A 20822-nucleotide genomic window follows, 5' to 3' on the forward strand; every position below is an offset into this window, starting at 1 on the left:
TTTCGCAACGGAGTACCATTATAAACGTGTTTTTTTTCTATTTGCGACGATACTTTTCGCGACAGAATCCCGTCATAAATGTATTTTTTTTCTCGCAAAAAGTACCGTCGCAAATAGAAAAAGCACGGATGTAGACGGTGGCTTGGACAGCAGGAGCATGAGCCTTGTGGCGCGAAATAAATAGGCGCCTATTTTCAGACCAACGCAAATCAATGAGGCGCTTAATTTGGAAAGCAGCATGTGATGTGGTTGTATGGCTTAAACACGTTTAGGCATAGAGGGATACTTATTTATAGATTTTACTGTAATAAAAATCTGACCTCACGTATATAAACTTCTTTTTTTTATTGAAAATCATTGTTAGCGGTACCTTACCGCTGACCATAAAAAAAAAAATAGTGTGGTGACTGATAGCATAATTCTCTTTCTCAAAATCTTATTTTCACAAGTATTGCAGTACTGATATATCTCATCATTTAACATTTTTTTTTCCATTCTAATATGTGTTACAACTTACAGCCAAAGAAAATGCATTAATAATTTAGGTTTTTCTTGCGAACATTTTTATAGCTGATTTGTTGTGACCTTACGAATCCTTCCTAATCAATTTCATTGTACCCTATAAAATATCTATAAAATATCTCTTTCCGCTCTACTCTATTCAGTGAATTCTATCAATTCAAAGTTCAAACAAACATTGCCTACAAATAAAAATATTAATATTTCAAAGAGAGGTTAAAATGTATTGTAGGTTTTGTGTTCTAATTATATTTCATATTTTTATTTTTATTTTTATTTTTATTTTTGAAGTTTAAACCATCGATTCAAACTGTTTAACATGATATTTATATTAAATTATGTTGAACAAATTTTATATTTTTAAAATCTTTTTACTAACATTTTAGATAGATACAAAATCATTGGTTTTGAACAAAACAGTGAATTTGTACGTATTTAAAAAAAGAGGAGGGTTCAAATGCTCCATTTTTTGTGCCTCCATCATGCCTCCATTTTTGAAAACTTTAATAACTCAAAATTTAAAACTTAAAAGTCAAAACAAAATCATTAGATGTGATCTATGTTATTTACTCTATGTGCTCATAAAAAAATTATCACATTTCAATTTTATTTTTATGTGAATCAATAAATTCAAAAATCAACGTCTCTAAATCATTCACATTAGTGTGTTTTTTTACAAGCTCTTGATGACAATCAAAATAAAGTTGAAATGTCATAATTTTTTACATGTGCATAGATAAAATGATGTAGAAAATATCCAACGTTCTATTTTGACTTTTAAGTTTTAAATTTTGAATTATTAAAGTTTTTAAAAATGAAAGCATGATAGAGGTACAAAAAATAAAGGCATTGGAACCCTCCTTTTTAAAAAATAGTAAATAAATTTTAATAAATATAAAATTTGATTTCTAAGTATATTTTAATATAAATATGAGTGAGTCTATGATACTATGCATATTACGATTTGTTACCGTGCTACGGCTCTATATTCGAGTTTTCAAATTCTAACGGTCGATCCGAACCATTCATCTTGTTCTCCATATTAATATGTGTTTGGAGACCAAATTTTACATTTTTTGAAATTTTTTACTATTTTTTTAGATTGATTGAAAATCACTGTTTTTGGATGGTCCATAATTTTTAGATCAAGTGATTTTCTAAATATCTAAAAAAATAGTAATTTTTTTTCAAAAAATGTAAAATTTGGTCTCCAAACACATATTAATATGGAGAATAAGATGAACGGTTCGGATCGACCGTTAGGATTTGAAAACTCGAATATAGAACCGTAGCACGGTAACAACCCGTGATATGCATAGTACCGTAGACTCACTCTATAAATACTATGTTATACAATTCGAATTGACTGTTTTAACTTTGAAAATAAAGACAAAGAAATGAGATACAATTGGTGTACAAAATCGTTAGCTTTAACCGTACTGTATTTCTTCTTCCAAAAAAGTATTTTTTTTTTATTCGTAAGAATCAAACTTTTTTGTGGTTTGAGCCTTTGAGGTTCCTTTTTGACTTTATATCACATGTGAAACGTGCTCACAACATAGTATAGAAGTACTAGTCTTAGACCGGGTCTAGCTAGAAATCTGCTTCGTTTAGTTTCCACCAGCCGACGCGTCTCTCCAAAAGAGAAAAAAAAAACGAGAGGAATTTTTCTCCTCGACAGTCTCTCGAGAAATTTAACCTCTCCTGAATTTCACCTTTATTTTCATTCAGTGAATCCAGCGCATCCATGGCAGCGGTGGCGCAGATGTACGGATCAGTGGTGGCCCCCAAGAGATGCGTCGTCCACTCCACTGGACGTCTCCGTTTCTCACCGCTTCCTCCTTTCAGGGTTTCTACTCTGTCCGGAAACTCTACTCTTATCGCCTCTAAGGTGCTTTCTTTTAGGAATTCCTTATATTTATATTAATACTGTGATCCCAGTTGCGAAGTTACATTTTGGAGATTAGCAAATTGGGACTAAGACACCGATCCAGGATTTGTGAAACCTGGAATAGGATTTATTATTAACATTGTTATTGAATTTTTAGCTCTGAAGAGGTGGTTTCATTGGAATTATCAGCTGGAAGGACCTTCACACCGAGTCTTATTTCAATTTTTTTTTTTTTTTGGTCAACTGGGGTTTATGACCAACATATTACAAGAATCTATTGATCAGACAGCAAACTCTAGCTGTGTAGTGTAGAATTTGGGTCCAGTAACAACACATCTCATCTAGTACCAAATTGGAAACAAACATCTGAGTTTGAGTGTATACAAAGTTATTCATTCTCGTTCTTTTTTTCTCCTTTGACATGGGACATTTTTTTCTTTTCTAATGACAGATGTCAACTTCTACATTTGTAAAGAAGAATAGTTTGTTAACAATAGCCTTTGATGCTAATACATCTATAAAGTACACTGATGATCAGACTCCTAGCGTGGATTCAAAATACACTGATGATGTAACTCAAAATAACACAGTTTCGGCTTCAAATGTTGAAGAAATTGATGTGCATAAAGCATCAGATGAGGAACTTTCCTCTCCGCCAAAGAATTATGCAAAAATCCATGATTTTTGCTTAGGCATTCCTTATGGTAATCTCTCGCTCCTTTTAAATTTTTTATTTTGAGGTCAGAACTGAGTGTCTTGCATTTGGGATGTAAAAACTAAACACCAAGGCTTTATAATTGCATAATTAGAGAACAATATAGGAGAAGTCATGCTATAACAAGGGTTGATTGCATAACTGGAGCTTATGTAATGTTTTGAACAAAATCACAAATTTGTGGAATCTAGTGTGATAGCATACTTGAATTTTGAGCAATGTTCCTTACTAATACCATAGAATTTAGGTAAGAGCTGTTGCTCAAGTAGTACTCTGTGGTTGAAGTTGTTGCTTGACGCAGATACTGTGTGGTTTGAAATGTCTCTAAGATCTTTATATTCTAATATTGTTGTTTCAATTTATTTTGATAGGTGGGTTTCTATTGGCAATGGGTATTATTGGATTTCTAATTTGGAGAAACCCAGAGAGCTTGTTCCTCGGCATTGCTCCAGGGGCTGCTATTTTTGTCCTTGGTATAACCAGCCTCAAGGTTTGGAGAGGTGGCAAGTCTAGTGTGCCTTTCATACTGGCTCAAGCAGGTTATTTCTTTTTAAATTTTAATACATGGTGTCTGCTTTTGTACCTTATTGCAGTAACACCCATCATTTCTTATGTTTGTTGCAAATCTACATTTTGCTTATAATTTGTGCTATTAGCATCCAACCAGTAAAGTTGAAGCTAATTCAAGCAAATAATATATTAAATCTAAACTACCCTTAAATTTAGATGTTAGGCTTAATAATTCATAACTATTCTACAAAATCGATGCTAGAATTTGGTTGACTTGGTTGTTGCTTGGGAGAAGATGAGACCCATTAGGTATGGAAGTGCATAGTTATAGAAATTTGTTAACTGAATCTCTTTTCCATGACATTAATGGGTTAAAGAGTATAAAAAGGGTTTGTTTGCAAATAACCTGAAAATGCTGTGTTTTTGTCTGCAATTTGAATATTTATGGGTGTCGCTTTCTAATATAGCAAAAGTGTTATTTCATAACAATATGAAACGGTAAAATACATTTGAATTTTTTTATAATTTTTGAATCTGTATATAATAGTATGTACAGATGCCCAGTTGCCTATGCTATGATCGGGTTACTGTGATTGTGAATTAACAAACATGTTGCTGTAATTGCTCTAGCTGTTAGAGAGACATGGATGTATTACTCTAGTCTTATTAGTTATCTAGATTTTTCTAATAATTATTATACTTTACAGCCATTGCTTCTGTACTTGTGTGGAAATATGTCCAGGCTTTCAACTTGGTATGTACTCCTATTATAACTCAGTTCTTTAGTATTTCATCTTCTTCTGTGGCCACAAAATCGTTAGCTTACAGCTGAACAAATTTTTACACGGAATCTAATTTTAGTAGATAATCACTACCAATTTAAATTGTAAAAATTTAAAAATCCTATAAACTGAGGAATGGGATAGGTTTGTTTTAGACACCCAATGCCCTTGCACCATCTTTTTCCAAAGAACAATATTTTTATTGAAAGAAAAAAAAAGGAAGGAAAAGGCATTTGTCAGTAATGGGCATACTTCTTACAAATTCACTTTCTGGATGTCTCTGTTAATTTTCCTTATGGAAATGCAAATCCATATAGTAGGGTTTTGTAAGGTGGTTATTAAACTCTTTTTATTTTTTTCCAGAATTTTTTACTCATAAGCAGCTTAGGTAAGGTAAAATCATGTTTATGACATCAGGGATTATAAGCACATTTTTTAAATGATTTTATTATCTTGATACTAATAAGCCCTGCATGAAAGGAAAACCATGTAAGTTGCCTCTTCGCATTGTGATATAAGCAACTTTTGTATTTGCTTTTTAAGCTAATTGTTTTAGCAACCATTTATTTTTAAATTTTATTTATTACTTATTTTGGGGCAAATTTGGGGACCAATATATGCAGTGCAATTAATGCCAGACCATACTGATGTAACTTTTTTTATTACTATATGGGCAGACTAAAAAGCTACTTCCATGGGGCTTCTATGGTTTTATAAGGTACTTTCATATTCTAATTCTTGGGATTGCTTTGTTTTCAATCATTGACATGTTAATTCATTTTTGGGGCCACATCATTACCTAAGATTTAAGGTCACTGCAAAAGCAACTTTCAATTTGATCTCTTTTGACAACGAGAGATGGCATTAATTTTACACTGATACAAATAGGTTGAAATATAAATCCCTTGAAACAAATTCTCTGCTAAGTCTTGTACTAACTGGTTGAAACACTCTCCTTACAGTGTGGCGATGATTTGCTTCTACTTATATGTTATGGCTAGTGGAGGAAACCCACCTCCCAAAAAGAAGGCAATGGTGGCACCTTCATCATAGATAATGAATTTCCATCTATTATAATGTGATGTTGTGCATAGGAATTTTTTTAATAAATGGTCTGAGTTTCAGTACCCCCATCAAAAGTAAGAAATAACTGTTTTTAGATTTTTGTCCCTAAACTAGTGCAGCTTGGTCTTTTCTGAAAGAGAAACTGTGGGGATTGTTGGTTGGGGGGGGGGGGGGGGGGGGGGGGGGGGTTGATAGTTTTGCTGCTTTGGGAAAATATACAAGACCATTAATCAAATTTCAGGAGTTAGGGAGAAAGCTTTTTATAGAAACATACAAGTAATGTAGGTTTTGCAGATTCTGAGTTGTTCATTATGTAAGAGTTTCGTAGACATCTGACTAGTATTGGAGACTTGTTTTTATGGGCCTTACTGGAACCAAATTGGCGGGTATGATTCAGAAGTTACTGTTTGTGAGGTCTGGTTTTATATAGCCTTCAAATTGTGTGCTGCCATTATGAGCATGGTAAGATACTATTTGTGAGGTCTGCTTAAATTTGCGAGGTGGATTATATATATATATATATACCATAGAAGCATCTTATCTGTCAGGGTTCTTATCGGCCTTACACTGTAAAACTAAAATTTGCGAGGTCTGATAATAGTAAGCAGATATAAATTAAGTGGTCTCGTAAAAAATAAAATGAAAACAGGCCGTCTAAATTTTTTTGAAGATCACTTCTTAATTTAAACCATATCAGATTTATTGTACACCGAATTTGGACAGAAATAATGTCTCAGACTCTAGGGAGGGATAATTTTCTGAGTAAACCATTAGAGATTAATTGTACATCGAATTTAGACGGAATAAAATGATAATTTAAGTTACCCGAATCCACCTGTCCCAATAAAGCTCTGATTTTATCTACAAAACCGCATTTTAAAACACTGGATATACCAGATATATTGAAAGTCATGCCACTTTGCTTCATGAAGTAAAGATGAGGTATTACCGTATTAGTCGACTCCAAATCTTAATTTTTGAAGTTCAAACGATGAATCCGAGTAACTCAATGTATCTACATATAGATACCGAAATGTGATAGAATACAGAATTTTATTAATTTTAGAATCATTTTACTTTTTTTTTTTTTGAAAAATGGCTATATTTAACATTTTATTTCAAGATATTTTTAGAGCAGCACGCTAATCATGTTAGTAGCTATTTTTTTTTTTCTCTATTTCGCGTTTGAATGACATTGGTAATTCAGATTAGTGTGAGCTCACTATCTCGGATTAGTGGGTTATATTCTTGCTATTCTGAATTAGTGACCTCCTCATTCCAATATACCCATAATTTTCTCTTATCAGAGAGCCATATTTACAAAGAAAAATAATTTATTGGACAATTTGCTTGTTTCCGGGCGTGAATGAAAGAAAAACTGGAAGAAAAATGAAATACGGACATGGTGCCTTAAGTTCTTTTAGACTGTTTAGAGTAATGTTTTAAAAAATGACCGTTTAATCTGGATAATCGACTGACTGATCATTGACGATAATCAAACTGTTATGAATTGTCCGTTTTGTATTTATATTGTCAATTAGCTCGGCCATTTTTTTATTATTATTTTTCTCATTTATCTGTTATATATATTATATTTTGTCTTGTTTTAGCTGAGATTTATTCTAAATGATGATTTTATAAAATTTTATTAATTAACAATAAAACTAAGTTCAATTAATTATTTTTAATAATTTTAATAAAAGTGTAAAATTATCTGTAAAATTTTGATTAATCAGCCGTATAACGTTACCCTATCCATTTGACAAACGCACACGTTACTTACAACACTGGTTTAGAACTGAAAATTAGTATTTCACTGGATCTGAATTCCATGTCTTAGCGATGCCATCACTTGACCATTTGCAAAAACCAAACACGGTGTAAAACAACGGAAATAAACTTCCGTGTATCGGTTTCTACGACCCAGACCGGACGAAAAAATAAAAAAATAAAAACTAAATCTGTCTGACGTGTCAGCACACAATTGGTTGCTACACGCAAATTGGTTCAGCCCCTGTATCTCTCTTTTTTTTTTCTTTTTTCTTTTCTTTTCCTCGCGCACCATTTCCGATCTCAATGTTTCTCGATTGAGCTTTGCTCGCTGTCGTCTTCGGATTAAACCCTAGGTTCGGAGATACCGCTGCACCAATTTCCTTCGCGATTGAGAATCGCAAACCTTGCCTTTGGTCGCCGCTCGATTTTTTTCTGCAATCGGGAAACCCTGAAGTTAGTATCTTTGCTAGTTCCAATAATAGGTTTTAAGTAATTTGTATCGATATAGGAGATGCTTGCCGCTGATTGTTTAACTAATGTTTCTTCTGTGGTGTTTTTAATGTTCTGTAGTTTGTGACCTGAAATTGCATTTTAGGCAGTATATGCTGTGCCTGATGGGATAGGTACAGTGTGAGAGCAGATTATAGTGAAACAGTGACTTGTGAAATTAAGTCCAAATTGAAGTCTGAGACCAAATTGACCCTTTAATTAACTCCAGAACTCCCTAATTGAGCCCCAATGTTCCTCTGCCTAATTCTATATTGACGCGCATCTGCGACCGTATACTACAAAAACTCAAGGAATAGTGCCAAACTAAAGGTCAGACCTGTACTGGTACCACTCCAGTTGGTATAATAAACAATCTGAACCTTATTTTTTTTTACAATGAAGACCTCTTGAACAATTCTTCTCTTATATCAGGTGTATAATCTGTGTATACTAAAGAGATAAACACTGTATCTGACAAGTGGTCCCACTTATTTTTCAGACAAAATGATGAGGCTACAGACGTATGCCGGGTTCAGCTTCCTGGCGACGATCTCGGCCGTGTACTATGCCTTCAGCAGCCGCGCCCAATTCTACCCTGCCATGGTCTACCTGTCCACCTCAAAAATCTGCTTTGTTCTCCTTTTAAATACTGGCTTCGTCTTGATGTGCATCTTATGGCAACTCCTGAAGAAAATTTTTCTCGGGACCTTAAGAGAGGCCGAGGTTGAGAGGCTGAATGAACAGTCATGGCGAGAAATAGTTGAGATTTTATTTGCAGTCACGATTTTCAGGTAGGATATCTTGCCACCTGTCAGTTTCCTTCTATTACCCAACCCAATATTTGATGGTTCTTGGAAATATTAAACCACATCCTTTATTTGAGTGTGACGACCGACTGCTGAAAATAATGTTCGCTCAAGCAAAAAGATGACTAAATTGCGTTGTGACCTTAAGAATTTGTCCTTATGAACTTAGCATCCAACAGAAAGTCCTCTTTTCCTGATCTCAGTTTGTTTTACTTAAAGGACTTACTTGAGGTGGGGTAAAATTTTCAATAGTTAACAGAATGTCCATTGGTGCTCTGCGAAAGCTAGCAAGTACAAAGATCTTAGATGCTTATTTGGTACGAACCATTACATAACCTAAATGAAGAATAGCTTCACTGTTTTTTGGTTGGAAATCTAGCTGAACTGAGCATCTTGTAAAATACAAGTTAAAAAAAGGTATCTGTAAATACCAGTCTTCCCATTTTAGGGTAATCGCTGACTTTGCTATTTCAGGCAGGATTTCTCAGTGACGTTTCTAGCAATGGTGACAGCGCTTCTTCTTATCAAGACACTGCATTGGCTGGCTCAGAAGCGAGTTGAGTACATTGAAACAACTCCTTCTGTGCCAACTCTGTCACATGTGAGGATCGTTTCTTTCATGGTCTTCCTTTTTGCGATCGACTGTATTTTGCTCACCACCTCACTTAAGTCTCTTATTCAGACTAGGCAGGCTTCTGTTGCTATCTTCTTCTCATTTGAGTAAGTTGGACCAAGTATTTGCTTAACTGGTAGACAAATGATGCAAGCTTTTACCATTTTTTTTTTTTTCAAATCTGCTGCTGTTAAAACACAGTTGTACCTGATTAAGTTTCAATTTTGCAACCAAGCCACAATTTAATCCAATTGTTCATGACTTATTACACAATTGTGTAATATTTTCTCAGTTTAAGTCAACTTTGCTTAATTTCATCTAGTTGTGCTTCAATTATCAAGAGCTGTTTATTTTATGCAGACAGTTAATAAGAAAACATAGGCAAACATTACAAGTTATGTACCTTCTTCTGATCCAATTAAAGCTGTATCAAAACCAAATTGCTGTTGTTGAACTTATAGTCTTATCTTTTGCCACAAGATGCTCCTGTAACCGAGGCAAAGTAAACTAGGGCATAACAAGGACTTCTCAAACACAGTTCCTGTGTTGGTGTAAACATCTTCCGTGGTGTGAATTTCTGATTGAATTTCAAATGAGGAAGAACTTAATATTCTTTTCTCTTGGTTGTGGTTCTGACATTCTTTTTTCTATGATTGATGCCAGGTATGCAATTCTGGCAACAACAACAGTGTCGACATTCGTGAAGTACATCTTTTATGTAAGTGACATGCTAATGGAAGGTCAATGGGAGAAAAAGGCGGTTTATACATTTTATTTAGAACTTGTCAGCGACCTTCTCCATCTCTCCTTGTACATGCTTTTCTTCATTATTGTGTTTTTGTAAGTAATCTTTACCCCCCCCGCCCCCCCCCCCCCGTCTTTTGTTAGATAACAGTAGAGCTTGTTTGTACTTCCTAGTTATTAGATATTTTATACTTCATATCAAAAATCTTTTCTATACTGAGAACAGAAATTTTGCCAAGCCAAATATGCTGATCAGGTCTTTCAGTCACATATTAAACATAAGCACAAATATCAAATTGACTTGATCTTTGTAGACTGTCCATAAAGACATACACCATGTATGTACATGTTATATTACTCAAGGACCAATGACACCTTTGATTTTCCTTGTCTATTTTTTGCCTGTGATTTGAGAATATTGCAGAACTCTTATAAATTTATAATCCATTTTCTGATTGGTACTTGGAACAAAATGTATTAATAATGAAGTATTTTTTTAGTCTTTGTAAACTTGGAATTAGTCAAGTGTAGTCATTATTGATCCTCTTCTTTTCTCATTTTGAAATAGATTGTTTTTTTTATAGGAACATGGCTAATTCCTGTCCTTATTCACCAATACAACGGCACATTAGTATTTTGTTTTTTGTTCATGCCTATATGTTGTAAGATACTCTAATTGAATTTTGTTTTAACTTGATATTAACCCTATATTGAAAATAAAAATGAAACAGGAACTATGGTGTTCCACTTCACTTGATCAGAGAGCTGTATGAGACTTTCCGGAATTTTAAAGTTCGAGTTTCTGACTACATCCGATACCGGAAAATCACATCCAATATGAACGAGCGGTTCCCTGATGCAACTCCTGAGGAACTTGAGGCGTAAGCTTTTTATTGTTTTTCTATTTTCACATTCATTTACTCTTTTTTTTTTTTTTTTTTTTTTTTTTTTGAGATTTGAGTGCTTCTCCTACTTCGTAAGAAGTTGGAGAGGTCCCTTCTCTTTCTTGTATTAAATGGTTGTCGAGAGGACATGAACATTTCCAGTTTCTATATGAAATTGGTGAGGATATAATCCCTTTCTTATGATGTTTCCATATTTTGTCCTGGATTATGAATTTTTAGAAAAAGAAAAGAAAAATGATATGACTGGTGAAACATTTTCTCCCAGATAGTTGTCTATTTGTTTCACATCAATAAACTGATCTCAACCTGTTAATCTGTTCAGGTAGTGTCTGGTTTTGAGCAGTACTAGAGAACTTTTTGCACATTTGCGCTAGTCGGTTTTAGAATAATTTATCACACTAAAATTCTCCAAGGAGACATAAAACAGTAGGATGATAACATTGTGTGAATGAAGCATGGGTGGTTTAATCCTGTAAAGGGTTTTAGATTTCTGATATGACCTTTCTATTAAGCAAATTTTGTGGAAATGCAGAAGCGATGCTACATGTATTATATGCCGAGAGGAGATGACAACAGCTAAGAAGTTGCTATGTGGACATCTGTTCCATGTGCATTGTTTGAGGTCTTGGCTTGAGAGACAGCATACCTGCCCCACCTGCCGGGCTTTCATTGTACCGGCTGACAATGGAACTTCTGGGGGCTCAGCTGCCAGGCAACAAGGCACGCCTGCCGAGTCTTCTCAACCTGGTAATTATGAGATTATTCATATTACTTGAATTTGTAGCTTTATTTTGGGTATAAAGTGTATTCTAGAAGTTATACTGGGTGGTATGGCGCACTTATTTGGTAAAGAAAATCACAAATTCCAATTAAAAGCTCATTTTAAATACTGACAGTGTACATAGATATATCAATATAAGATAACAGATGTGGTGGTATATGCCACGTGCCATTGTAAGAAGTTACAACTTCGATTTACTATTTGAAAACATTCAATTGCAAGCTGGCTGAACCACTATATCTGGTCTCTGTATGGTCCAATTTTACATGATTTGTTTGCTTGTCATACTACCCTCTAATTAAGGTAATCACCTTTGTAAATTATGTTTTGTATTTTTAATGTATGGTCCAATTTTTTTCTCTTTTCGGTAAATTCAGGAGCTTCAGGATCTGCTACTCAAGACCTAGATGGCGCGACAAATGGACCCATTAGCCAGACAAAGAGAGCACTTCAAGCTCATGCACAAGCTATGGCCTTATGTGCGCAATCATTTGTTTACCCCACGCAAAACCTATTCTCAAAGTATGCATCTTGTGCTGTTAAATTTTGTGTATCAAATTAAAAGCAGAACTAATTCTGAATGTGTTCCATTTTGATGATGACGACTCTTATGAAGATTTTTTATTAGTGATTGAAAAGGGTACACCTACTGTTTATCTCATATTGGATGGAAAAGAAGAGGGCAATTTCGGTATTTTGATGAAAAATGAAGACGAAAGTTGCAGATTTTAGTTAGAAACTTGGGGGAGTTTGTTGGGTCAGATATGATGTAGAGGGCACACTTGAAGTTTTTTCATATGAAGGCCATTCTCCCATTTGATGTCCCTGAAATTCCAATTTATGTGCTAAGTTCTGAGTGTTATGCAAAGAGCAAACCAAGAACAAAAGAGAAGAGGTGCATTATATCACCCAAAACTGAAGGATAATAAAATGTGATAATATCAACACTAAATTAACTGTTATTTAGAAAGAGAAGGACAGAAAAAGGATGCACTTATGCATGTATTCATTTGAATTATATAACGATCTTTTGTTCTAACTATGTGCTTTTGTGTTGCATATGCAGACAGGCACAACCTCAGACTGGTACATCAGAGACGGATGTATCAGGAAGTGAACCCCAACTGTCAGTTGATGGAGCAGGCTCTTATAATAGTGTTGCATTTTCGAACCCTACACAAGAGGTTGCACGGATAAAGGCTGAACTGGGTTCACTTCAGACGCACCTCAAGGTACCTTTCCATAATAATTTCACAGTTATACCTGTGAAGTATGTAACCCTCCTCACCCCCACCCACCCCACCCCCCCCCCCCCCCCCCCCCCCCCCTCCCGCATTAACTAAGGGTCCTTCGATGGCATCTTAGAACAAACTGGGAGAGCAGGTGTATATAGATATGTTTTTTTTTTCAGGGATATATACGATATTGTTCAATGTTTTCTGTGCGTGAGATCTGTTTGTTTTTGCATTGGCATTTCTTTCAAATTTACTTGTGCTATTTTCTTGTAATTTAAATTGTTGTTTATGCATTTCAAGATCTTTTTGGTAATTCTTAATTCTGACGTAGAAGCAAATATTCTCTCTCCATTTCCAGATCAGACTCCCTCTCCTTGCAAATAAACAAAAGGAATATAAAAAATATAATGGAGAGAAAAAAATTAAAACAAAAAGGCTAATTGAATTCTATGTATTTTGTTCTTTCCAGCTTCTACAAACCAGGCTGCAAGTTCTAGAGCAGCACGGAGACAAAAAGGGAAAAGCTGTAATTACACCGAACTCTGACAGTGCAGCAAATGTGAAGTTAGAAACAAACAGTCACACGGGATAGTCTTGAAACATCAGTACAGCAAAAGTATAGAGAGAACCATCTATACAGAAGGAAATCTGAAACTTAGGTAATAAAATTCCTGTTCGAAGGTTTTGACTAATGTATTACGTGGTTCTTGTGGTTAGCATCCTTGGATATACTCTCTTTTGGGTTATGTGTAGCAATTGCTTTTTATTTTTTTTTATGCTAAATATTGTTAACGTTTACACCAGTTGCCTGTTTTCTGTGACTGACAGATGCTGTTCATATTTTTGATATTCGGTCCTCTTAAAAGTTTGCTGCCAAATGGGGGCAATGGTTAAAGACAATAATAACTTTTATATGAATTAAACACCTCATTGTCAAATATAGAGATGAATTCTCACAAAGGTGAGGTCATAGGTTAAGATAATCTTTTAGACTGATTTGAAAAAGGAGGTGTGTTTAAAATAATATCGAACTTGGTGTTTTCTATATTATAAAAAAATGAAAATGAAAAGAGCCCAGTTTTTGTTGAAGATGTTGTACTTTAATTTAAACAATGGGGCATGAGCAGTTTTAAGGGAAAAAAAATAATGGGCTTGTAAAAATAACAAAAGACAGGGAACAATCAAATAGGTAATGGCCAGAAATTATGTTTTTTTTTAATCAAGTTCTCGTTGAAAACAGCAACAAGGCATGCAAGGATATGTCGATGTGTATACTCTATACAGTAAACATGATGACTATACAATGCAGAAAAACATAATTTAATTAATTAATCTTTCCTCCTAGAGCAAACACGGAACGGAAGCCATTGAGCAAATAATTATGTCTACATCAGAATTATTGGTTGCGCCAATTTAGGCCATGTCAACTTTCTCTAGCATTGACAATTTAATCTTTAGTGCACTCATCCTTGTCTTGAAAGAGACATGTCCCGGTATTTGGTAGTAGCCTCCAAATGTGACCATTGAATTAATTACAAAGAGAAATGATTTTGATCGACTAGAAGCGATCGCCTAAATTTCGCAATACGATCGCAATTTGCATGTATAAAATTTATACATGATTAATCGTTTCTGATGCTGATGCATCAAATTAAAAAAGCACGCCGGAGATTTTTAGCATTTTCTCTAAATCAAAATAATTATAATCCTTATATAAACTTTTAATGCGTTGAAAATGACGAAGCATGTCCAAATTTGTGCGCATGAAGCTCAATTTGCATGGTAGCACTCGGACAAGCGTTAGGCGATGACTTGTAGGTGATAGTTAGCATTCGTCAACAAAATTTATGATTTTTTTCTATTTGAGCGAAAAAATACATTTAGTGTTTCATCCTCAAATTGGGTTTCCTAAATTAAATACAAAAGAAAAGCAATACTGACCTTAGAATACAGATGCAAAAAAAAAAAAAAAAATTGCTGCTAATTCATGGCACATTAGCAATCATTTTGCAAATTGTATGTTTAAAATTTAGCTGAGCAATTTCCTGTAGATATTTGAAGTTAGGAGATTGCATATTGAAGAATTGGATTGAAACTCCTAGCAAACTCTGAGTCTGCATCGTCTGCACTAACTCAAAAGAGTATTTTTTTTAATTAACGCATTTTAACCGTCAGATTTTAAATTGAGCCAATTTAATCACAACCTATGATTCAAGGCCCTTTAATATTAGTGTGGATATAGTTCGCACATATCTTAAAGAAAATTAGACATTCTAAATTCATTAACTCAAAAGATTCATTAACAGAGGATACGAATTGGCAAACCTCTCCCCTCCCCTCCCCTCCCCTGCCCTCAAATTCTCGTTATGTGGTGACCAACAATACCAGCTGACAACTGTATTCTAGAATCATTTTCATTTGGTGTTACTTTCTCAAATTGAATTTCCTAAATCAATACAAAAAAGCAAGCAGATATTAACTTTAGAATAGAGATTAGAAAGAAGATTGCTATTAATTCGTGACATCATAGCAATCACTTTGCAGAAATGTAGAGCAATAGTGGGCCTCACTCTTTATTAGCTTCCTACGAAACTTTAAAAATATATTTTAATCGTGTGCTACAAAGATTGCATACAGAGAAAAGAGCGTTTAATTTAGAGACCAAGATAATTATTTTTGTTTAGATTTTTATATTTAATATTTAGCTCAAAAATCTCTCATATAAGGTAGCAATCACATTGCAAAAATGTAGTTGTGTCCCCAACTCTTTACTAGCTCCTTACAAAAATCCAGAAAAAAACATTCTTAACCACAATTAGCAAGATTGTATAGAGAGAGAGAAACAATTTTTAACCTAGTGACTAAGACAATTTATTTTTTATAGGAGATTTTAGGTTTGAAAATTTGACTGAGGAATCTTTTGTAGATATTTCGAAAGAGCAATTGCAAAATTATAAAAAAAAATTATTAATAGTTAAAATCAGGAGTGGAAACAGTCATATACGGAGCGGATAGTGGTAAAATCATATCCGTATTTATTTTAATTTTTCAAATATATAGGATCGGATATTAGACGGATACATATATATATCGGATCGGGTATTTATTAATAAATAAATAAATATTATTTAAAAATATCAAAGTTTATAATGGTGAATAATTGAACTCTTTTATAATATATATTAAATTACATAGTATATATCTACTATTCGGATAGTGGTAATTAAAATTTAAAATCATATATGTATCTGTATTCACATGGATATTCAGATATCGAATATCTGTATCTAATTTTCTAATACAAATCGGGTATTATCCGCTCCGTTTTCACTATTTGTTAAAATGTATTTGTATTCATTTTTTATTTGGAGCTGAGGTAAATTCAATTAAATAACATTATAAAATATATTGGAAATGAGAAGGTGGATATGAAATAATACGGTTCATTCTTTAACTGTTAAACTTACCAATAATGTAACAAGGGAGTGAGGGACTATAGATAGAACGGAGATCTCCATTTTATCTGGAAACCGGAGAGAAACCACACCATTATTTTTTAGAATTTTGATTGAAGGACAAATAGTTTTTCATGCGAGGCAGGTGCCTTAATAGTCTAGTCTGTAGACAGAGATACACATCAGTATACAATTACAACAAAACAAACTGATTTTGATTGTTTTGTTCTCATCTACAAAAGAAAAGAAAAAAAAAAAAAAAAAATTTCTAGCTGCCAACAACTAACACTAACAGCTCTTGAACTTCTTAATTCTGCACCTAATTCTAGCCCTTTGATTCATACAATACATTGTTACTATATAGGTACAATTAATGCACTTTGTATCTCTGTCAATTTGAAATATTTTTAGAGGAGAAGTTTCAAATATTTTGTCAAGGGTTCAAATATCTCATATTTTGTATGTTAATTAATCGTGTTTCATATCTATCTTTTATATTTGTTTTTAAAGTTCAAAGAATCGATTCGAACCGATTAACATGATCTCAATATTAAAATCATTGTTTTCCGATTGTTCAGAAACTGTGATTTTGTATCTATTCGAATTTTAATATGAAGATTAATTATGTTAATTAGTTCGGATCAATTGTTTGCAATAACCTACTAAACTTAAAGTGTTATATAGATAAATCAACTGACTTGCAATACAGATTGCTACACTGTAGTTGCAACAAGAGATTAGACTGGCTAACTGGTTATGTCTTGTATTGCTATCACAAAGACACCTAACATGATCTCTTTTCATTAATGCTCTTTCAATTCAAGGCTATCACTAATTAAACCACATCAAATTTGATATTTGCATAAACTTCTTTTCTAGATGCTTTGCATGTGGAGTTCCTTTATTACACCAATTTAATTAACCATAAAAGAAACTGTTTATATTAACAACATACATATTGAATAGCTGTGAGAATCGATGAAATATTTATTAAAATAAAAATATTGAACCATCTCCATCTATTATATATAGTTGAAACTACAAATAATTCTTACAGTGAATTAGTACAATATTACATTATGTACCAGAAAATGCTACAATTCTCTAAACCACTCTTTAGTACTTACTACAGTTACATAAATTTCTAACTGGTACCGGCATCCACCCATTCAAGTGCGGATGACAGTGAAAAAAAGAGTCTCAATCTCCTTCATAAATTGACAATTTATGAATATTTCTTTATAATATTTTGAATTATTTGTAGTTTATAATATTTTGCATATATCAATACTTTTCAGTCCTTATAAAATAAAATTACACTACGCTTCTAATCAAGTTTTAACAAACTTTGGACACAGATAAATATTTATTTTTCGAAATATGAAAGACTTGTATAGATAGTATAATGAAACATAACACAATAATTTGCATGAGATTTATTTCCTACAAGAATTGTATGATGTTTAATTACGATTTTTGTTTCATCCTGTACACATCAAACACATCCCTTCCTTCCGTTGAGAAAAGAAGCATATATATATATATAAGTATGAGAACCGTGATAAATAAGTAAAGAAGCATAATTAAACGGATAAGGACGACAATGATGTGACATATATATGTAACGAATAAGATTGCTTAGTGCAACGATATATTGATTATGTTGCTAATTTCTTCAACACATATCATAAACATTAAGAATCCAATTAAGTTAGTGGGTAATAAATTTTCATTATAATTTTAAATAAATATTTATTTTTATTCAATCAATTCGAATCCTCTTCATTTTTGTAAAAATTAACTTCTCTATTTTTCTCTGACCTACACATTAAATTATTATGACAAAAAATATTAACTTGACTCACATATTAATGATCGAGCATTTATTGACAAAAAAATTAAGTGAATTTTTGTTTTTGAAGAAAAAATTGGGATCAAGGCAGAAGGCACCATTTTTACAATAATATGAAAATCATAATTTTTTCTCTATTCTCAAATTTCACTATTCTAATTATTCTAGCTTCCATCAAAAAATAGTTACTGGAGACCCTGTTTGCACTTCTCTGGTAACGATAATACCATAATTTTCTCTATTGCACATTTGTACCGTGCTAAGACTAAGATTGCAAGGACTACATTTCCATAACATTTTTTCATCTGTTGTAACACAAAAAGTATTTACAATAAGTCAAATGACTGTAATTCCTAAATTTACTCTTTTATTCTTATAAAATTTAATAAAGTATTATAATCTTCATCTCGCTTCACGATCGAATCCGTTTCTTCGACCTCCACCGCACTCCGATGGTAACCGAATCTACTTACCTTCGCACTCCAATTGAAATGTTGATCACCGTAATACTTTAATCGTCATCTTGTTCTACGACCGGATCCGCTTCTTCGACCGCCTCTGTGCTCCGACAATGATCGAATCTACTCACTATTGCACTCCAATCGAGATATTGATCACCCTAACGCTATCTCACTCCACAACCGGATCTGCTTCTTCAACCACCACCGCACTCCAACGACGATCGAATCTACTTACCGTCGTATTTTTATAGAGATATAAACTCTACGCTCCGAGCTCCGATGATACCGCACTCCCGACTCCGCTTGATTCCGGTTTCTCCCCCTTTCTCATTCTCCTCTTCGCTCAAAAAAGTAGAACCGAGAGAGAGGGATACAAAACATTTTTAATCCTCGATCTTTTGAGAGAGTGTCAGAAACTTCGTCTCAAAAGCTAGGTTGCCATGTCAGAAAGTTTACATAATTTTTTTAAGTGTATTGGTTAATGAACTTAATTTACACTTTATTATCCCTCCTTATTTATTATGATCGGAGCGCTCATTTTTTCATACTTTTTCTCCTCAAAAAAAGAGAGAAAGAAATGTTTGAAAGATAATCTTACTTTGAATAAAGACTTTATTATGAAATTCTTTAAAATTAATCATTATAAAAATTATGAATTTTAAAAGTATCATTATAAAAAAAAAGTATTATATATGTTAAAAAAACACTTTATTATGAAATTCTTTAAAAAAAAATATCATTATAAAAAATCAATTATTATAGAATAAATATTATTCTTGTCATAGTGAAGTTTGAAAGATAATCTTAGTTTGAATAAAGAGTTAATTAAGCTTTGATTTAAGTAATTAATATGAATGAGATTACCTAAATGGAATTTGTCTCCTCCTCCATGTGGGATATTCGGTATTAATTCCTGTGCAAATCCACATTATTCGTCCGTTTTAAAATTCCTGCCAATACACATCCCAAATATCTCTTAGAAAATGAAGAAAACTATAAGGACTCGGTTCAACATTGATTATGATACTATGCTGTATATCATTGATTGAAGAATTCAATCAACCATGCGTATTTGGGAATAAAATATTGACAATTGTAACAGTTTGTTTTAAAATTCTTGAAAAATTAGTAACATCAGAAATGTGTTATTTGTCAAATCAAATAATGATGAACTCAATTTGAAATTTTGAATAAACATGTTGTGATTATCTTATTGATCAAATAATGATGAACTCAAATTGTTAATTTTTCCAATTTATCCATGAAAAACGAATCAATTAAAATTGTATAAATGATTAGATTAATAATCATGCGGCGTTTGTCTTTTCTTTCAAACTATAAATAAATATATTGTGACCACAATCAATCGAAAATTCTAAATCTAATTATATTGTTTAATGGTTTAGTGGGTTGATTATTTTAATTTTTGTTTTTCAGTTGCGTATTGATTGTTAACCATTGCAAATTTGCAGCTAATTACAAGTGTGATGGTCCTGGAAAGGTTTGTAACAACCAAAACAGCCTTAAATGATACACAAGATTTATTTAAAATTAATTAAATATGTGACTGCCACTGCCTGGATTCTCTCTTATGATAAAGTTTTGTGCATTAGTAATCAAAAAAAGGGACCCCTATTTCTCAATTTACAGCCTGTCTGATTGAGACCCACCAACTCTGATTCTCCACCAATTTTTCTCTCTCTAGACTCTAGACTCTAGACACCTCCCCTCCTATCCTATCTATCCTCATTCCTCTATTTGAATTTTAATTTTAATTGGAATTGGTCTCCTTCTGTCTCTCTCTAAAAATCAACAAGGTTGATTATGATGGCCCATTATGATACATTTAATTAATACTCGGCTAAAATTTAATTCGGATGTCATTTTATTTCTCTGGTTCTGTTTAAAAATCGTCACAACCTTGCTTATGTATATTTAGGGTAAAGATTTTAAGATGGCAGTTTTGGTTTCATGCAAAGCACATATTACAGAATCAAAACAACACTGCATGCGATTTGTGGACTGCATGAAGCCGAAACTGCTCTGTTAAAATATTTACCCGTATATTTGGAAGTTTTAAAATGTCTACAATATTTGTCTCCAAAATGTCTGTCTATTTGAATATTAGAACTCTTATTAGACTTTTGTTTTTAGCAAAAGCTCTTATTGTACTCTTAAAAAAAATAAAAATAGAGACTTGGCAAAGAAACACAAAGTAAAGTGCTA

The 20822-nt window shown here is 33.0% G+C and overlaps 2 protein-coding genes across 4 annotated transcripts; both read left to right on the forward strand.

The window, feature by feature from the left end:
* Nucleotides 1-2144: 2144 nt before the first annotated feature.
* LOC144560629 (protein FATTY ACID EXPORT 1, chloroplastic-like) lies at nt 2145-5514 on the forward strand. Of its 2 annotated transcripts, XM_078309865.1 has the most exons (7): nt 2145-2410; nt 2862-2933; nt 2970-3114; nt 3497-3664; nt 4343-4389; nt 5095-5135; nt 5380-5514. In XM_078309865.1, the coding sequence occupies exons 1-7, from the start codon at nt 2267-2269 to the stop codon at nt 5468-5470; spliced, it is 708 nt and encodes a 235-aa protein (XP_078165991.1). In that variant the 5' UTR covers nt 2145-2266; the 3' UTR covers nt 5471-5514. The 2 variants fall into 2 exon arrangements, with proteins under 2 accessions (XP_078165991.1, XP_078165990.1); XM_078309864.1 differs by having other exon boundaries at nt 2147-2410; nt 2862-3114.
* A 1948-nt stretch (nt 5515-7462) lies between these two features.
* Nucleotides 7463-13621, forward strand: LOC144560325 (ERAD-associated E3 ubiquitin-protein ligase HRD1-like). 2 transcript variants are annotated; one of them, XM_078309485.1, is made up of 9 exons: nt 7463-7708; nt 8244-8535; nt 9025-9270; nt 9827-10003; nt 10639-10788; nt 11345-11559; nt 11971-12115; nt 12660-12825; nt 13298-13621. In XM_078309485.1, the coding sequence occupies exons 2-9, from the start codon at nt 8249-8251 to the stop codon at nt 13418-13420; spliced, it is 1509 nt and encodes a 502-aa protein (XP_078165611.1). In that variant the 5' UTR covers nt 7463-7708; nt 8244-8248; the 3' UTR covers nt 13421-13621. The 2 variants fall into 2 exon arrangements, with proteins under 2 accessions (XP_078165611.1, XP_078165612.1); XM_078309486.1 differs by lacking the exon at nt 7463-7708 and having other exon boundaries at nt 8233-8535.
* Nucleotides 13622-20822: the final 7201 nt, after the last annotated feature.

The sequence above is a fragment of the Carex rostrata genome, chromosome 10, assembly GCF_964058835.1.
Source record: "Carex rostrata chromosome 10, lpCarRost1.2, whole genome shotgun sequence".
Taxonomy (NCBI): Eukaryota; Viridiplantae; Streptophyta; class Magnoliopsida; order Poales; family Cyperaceae; genus Carex; species Carex rostrata.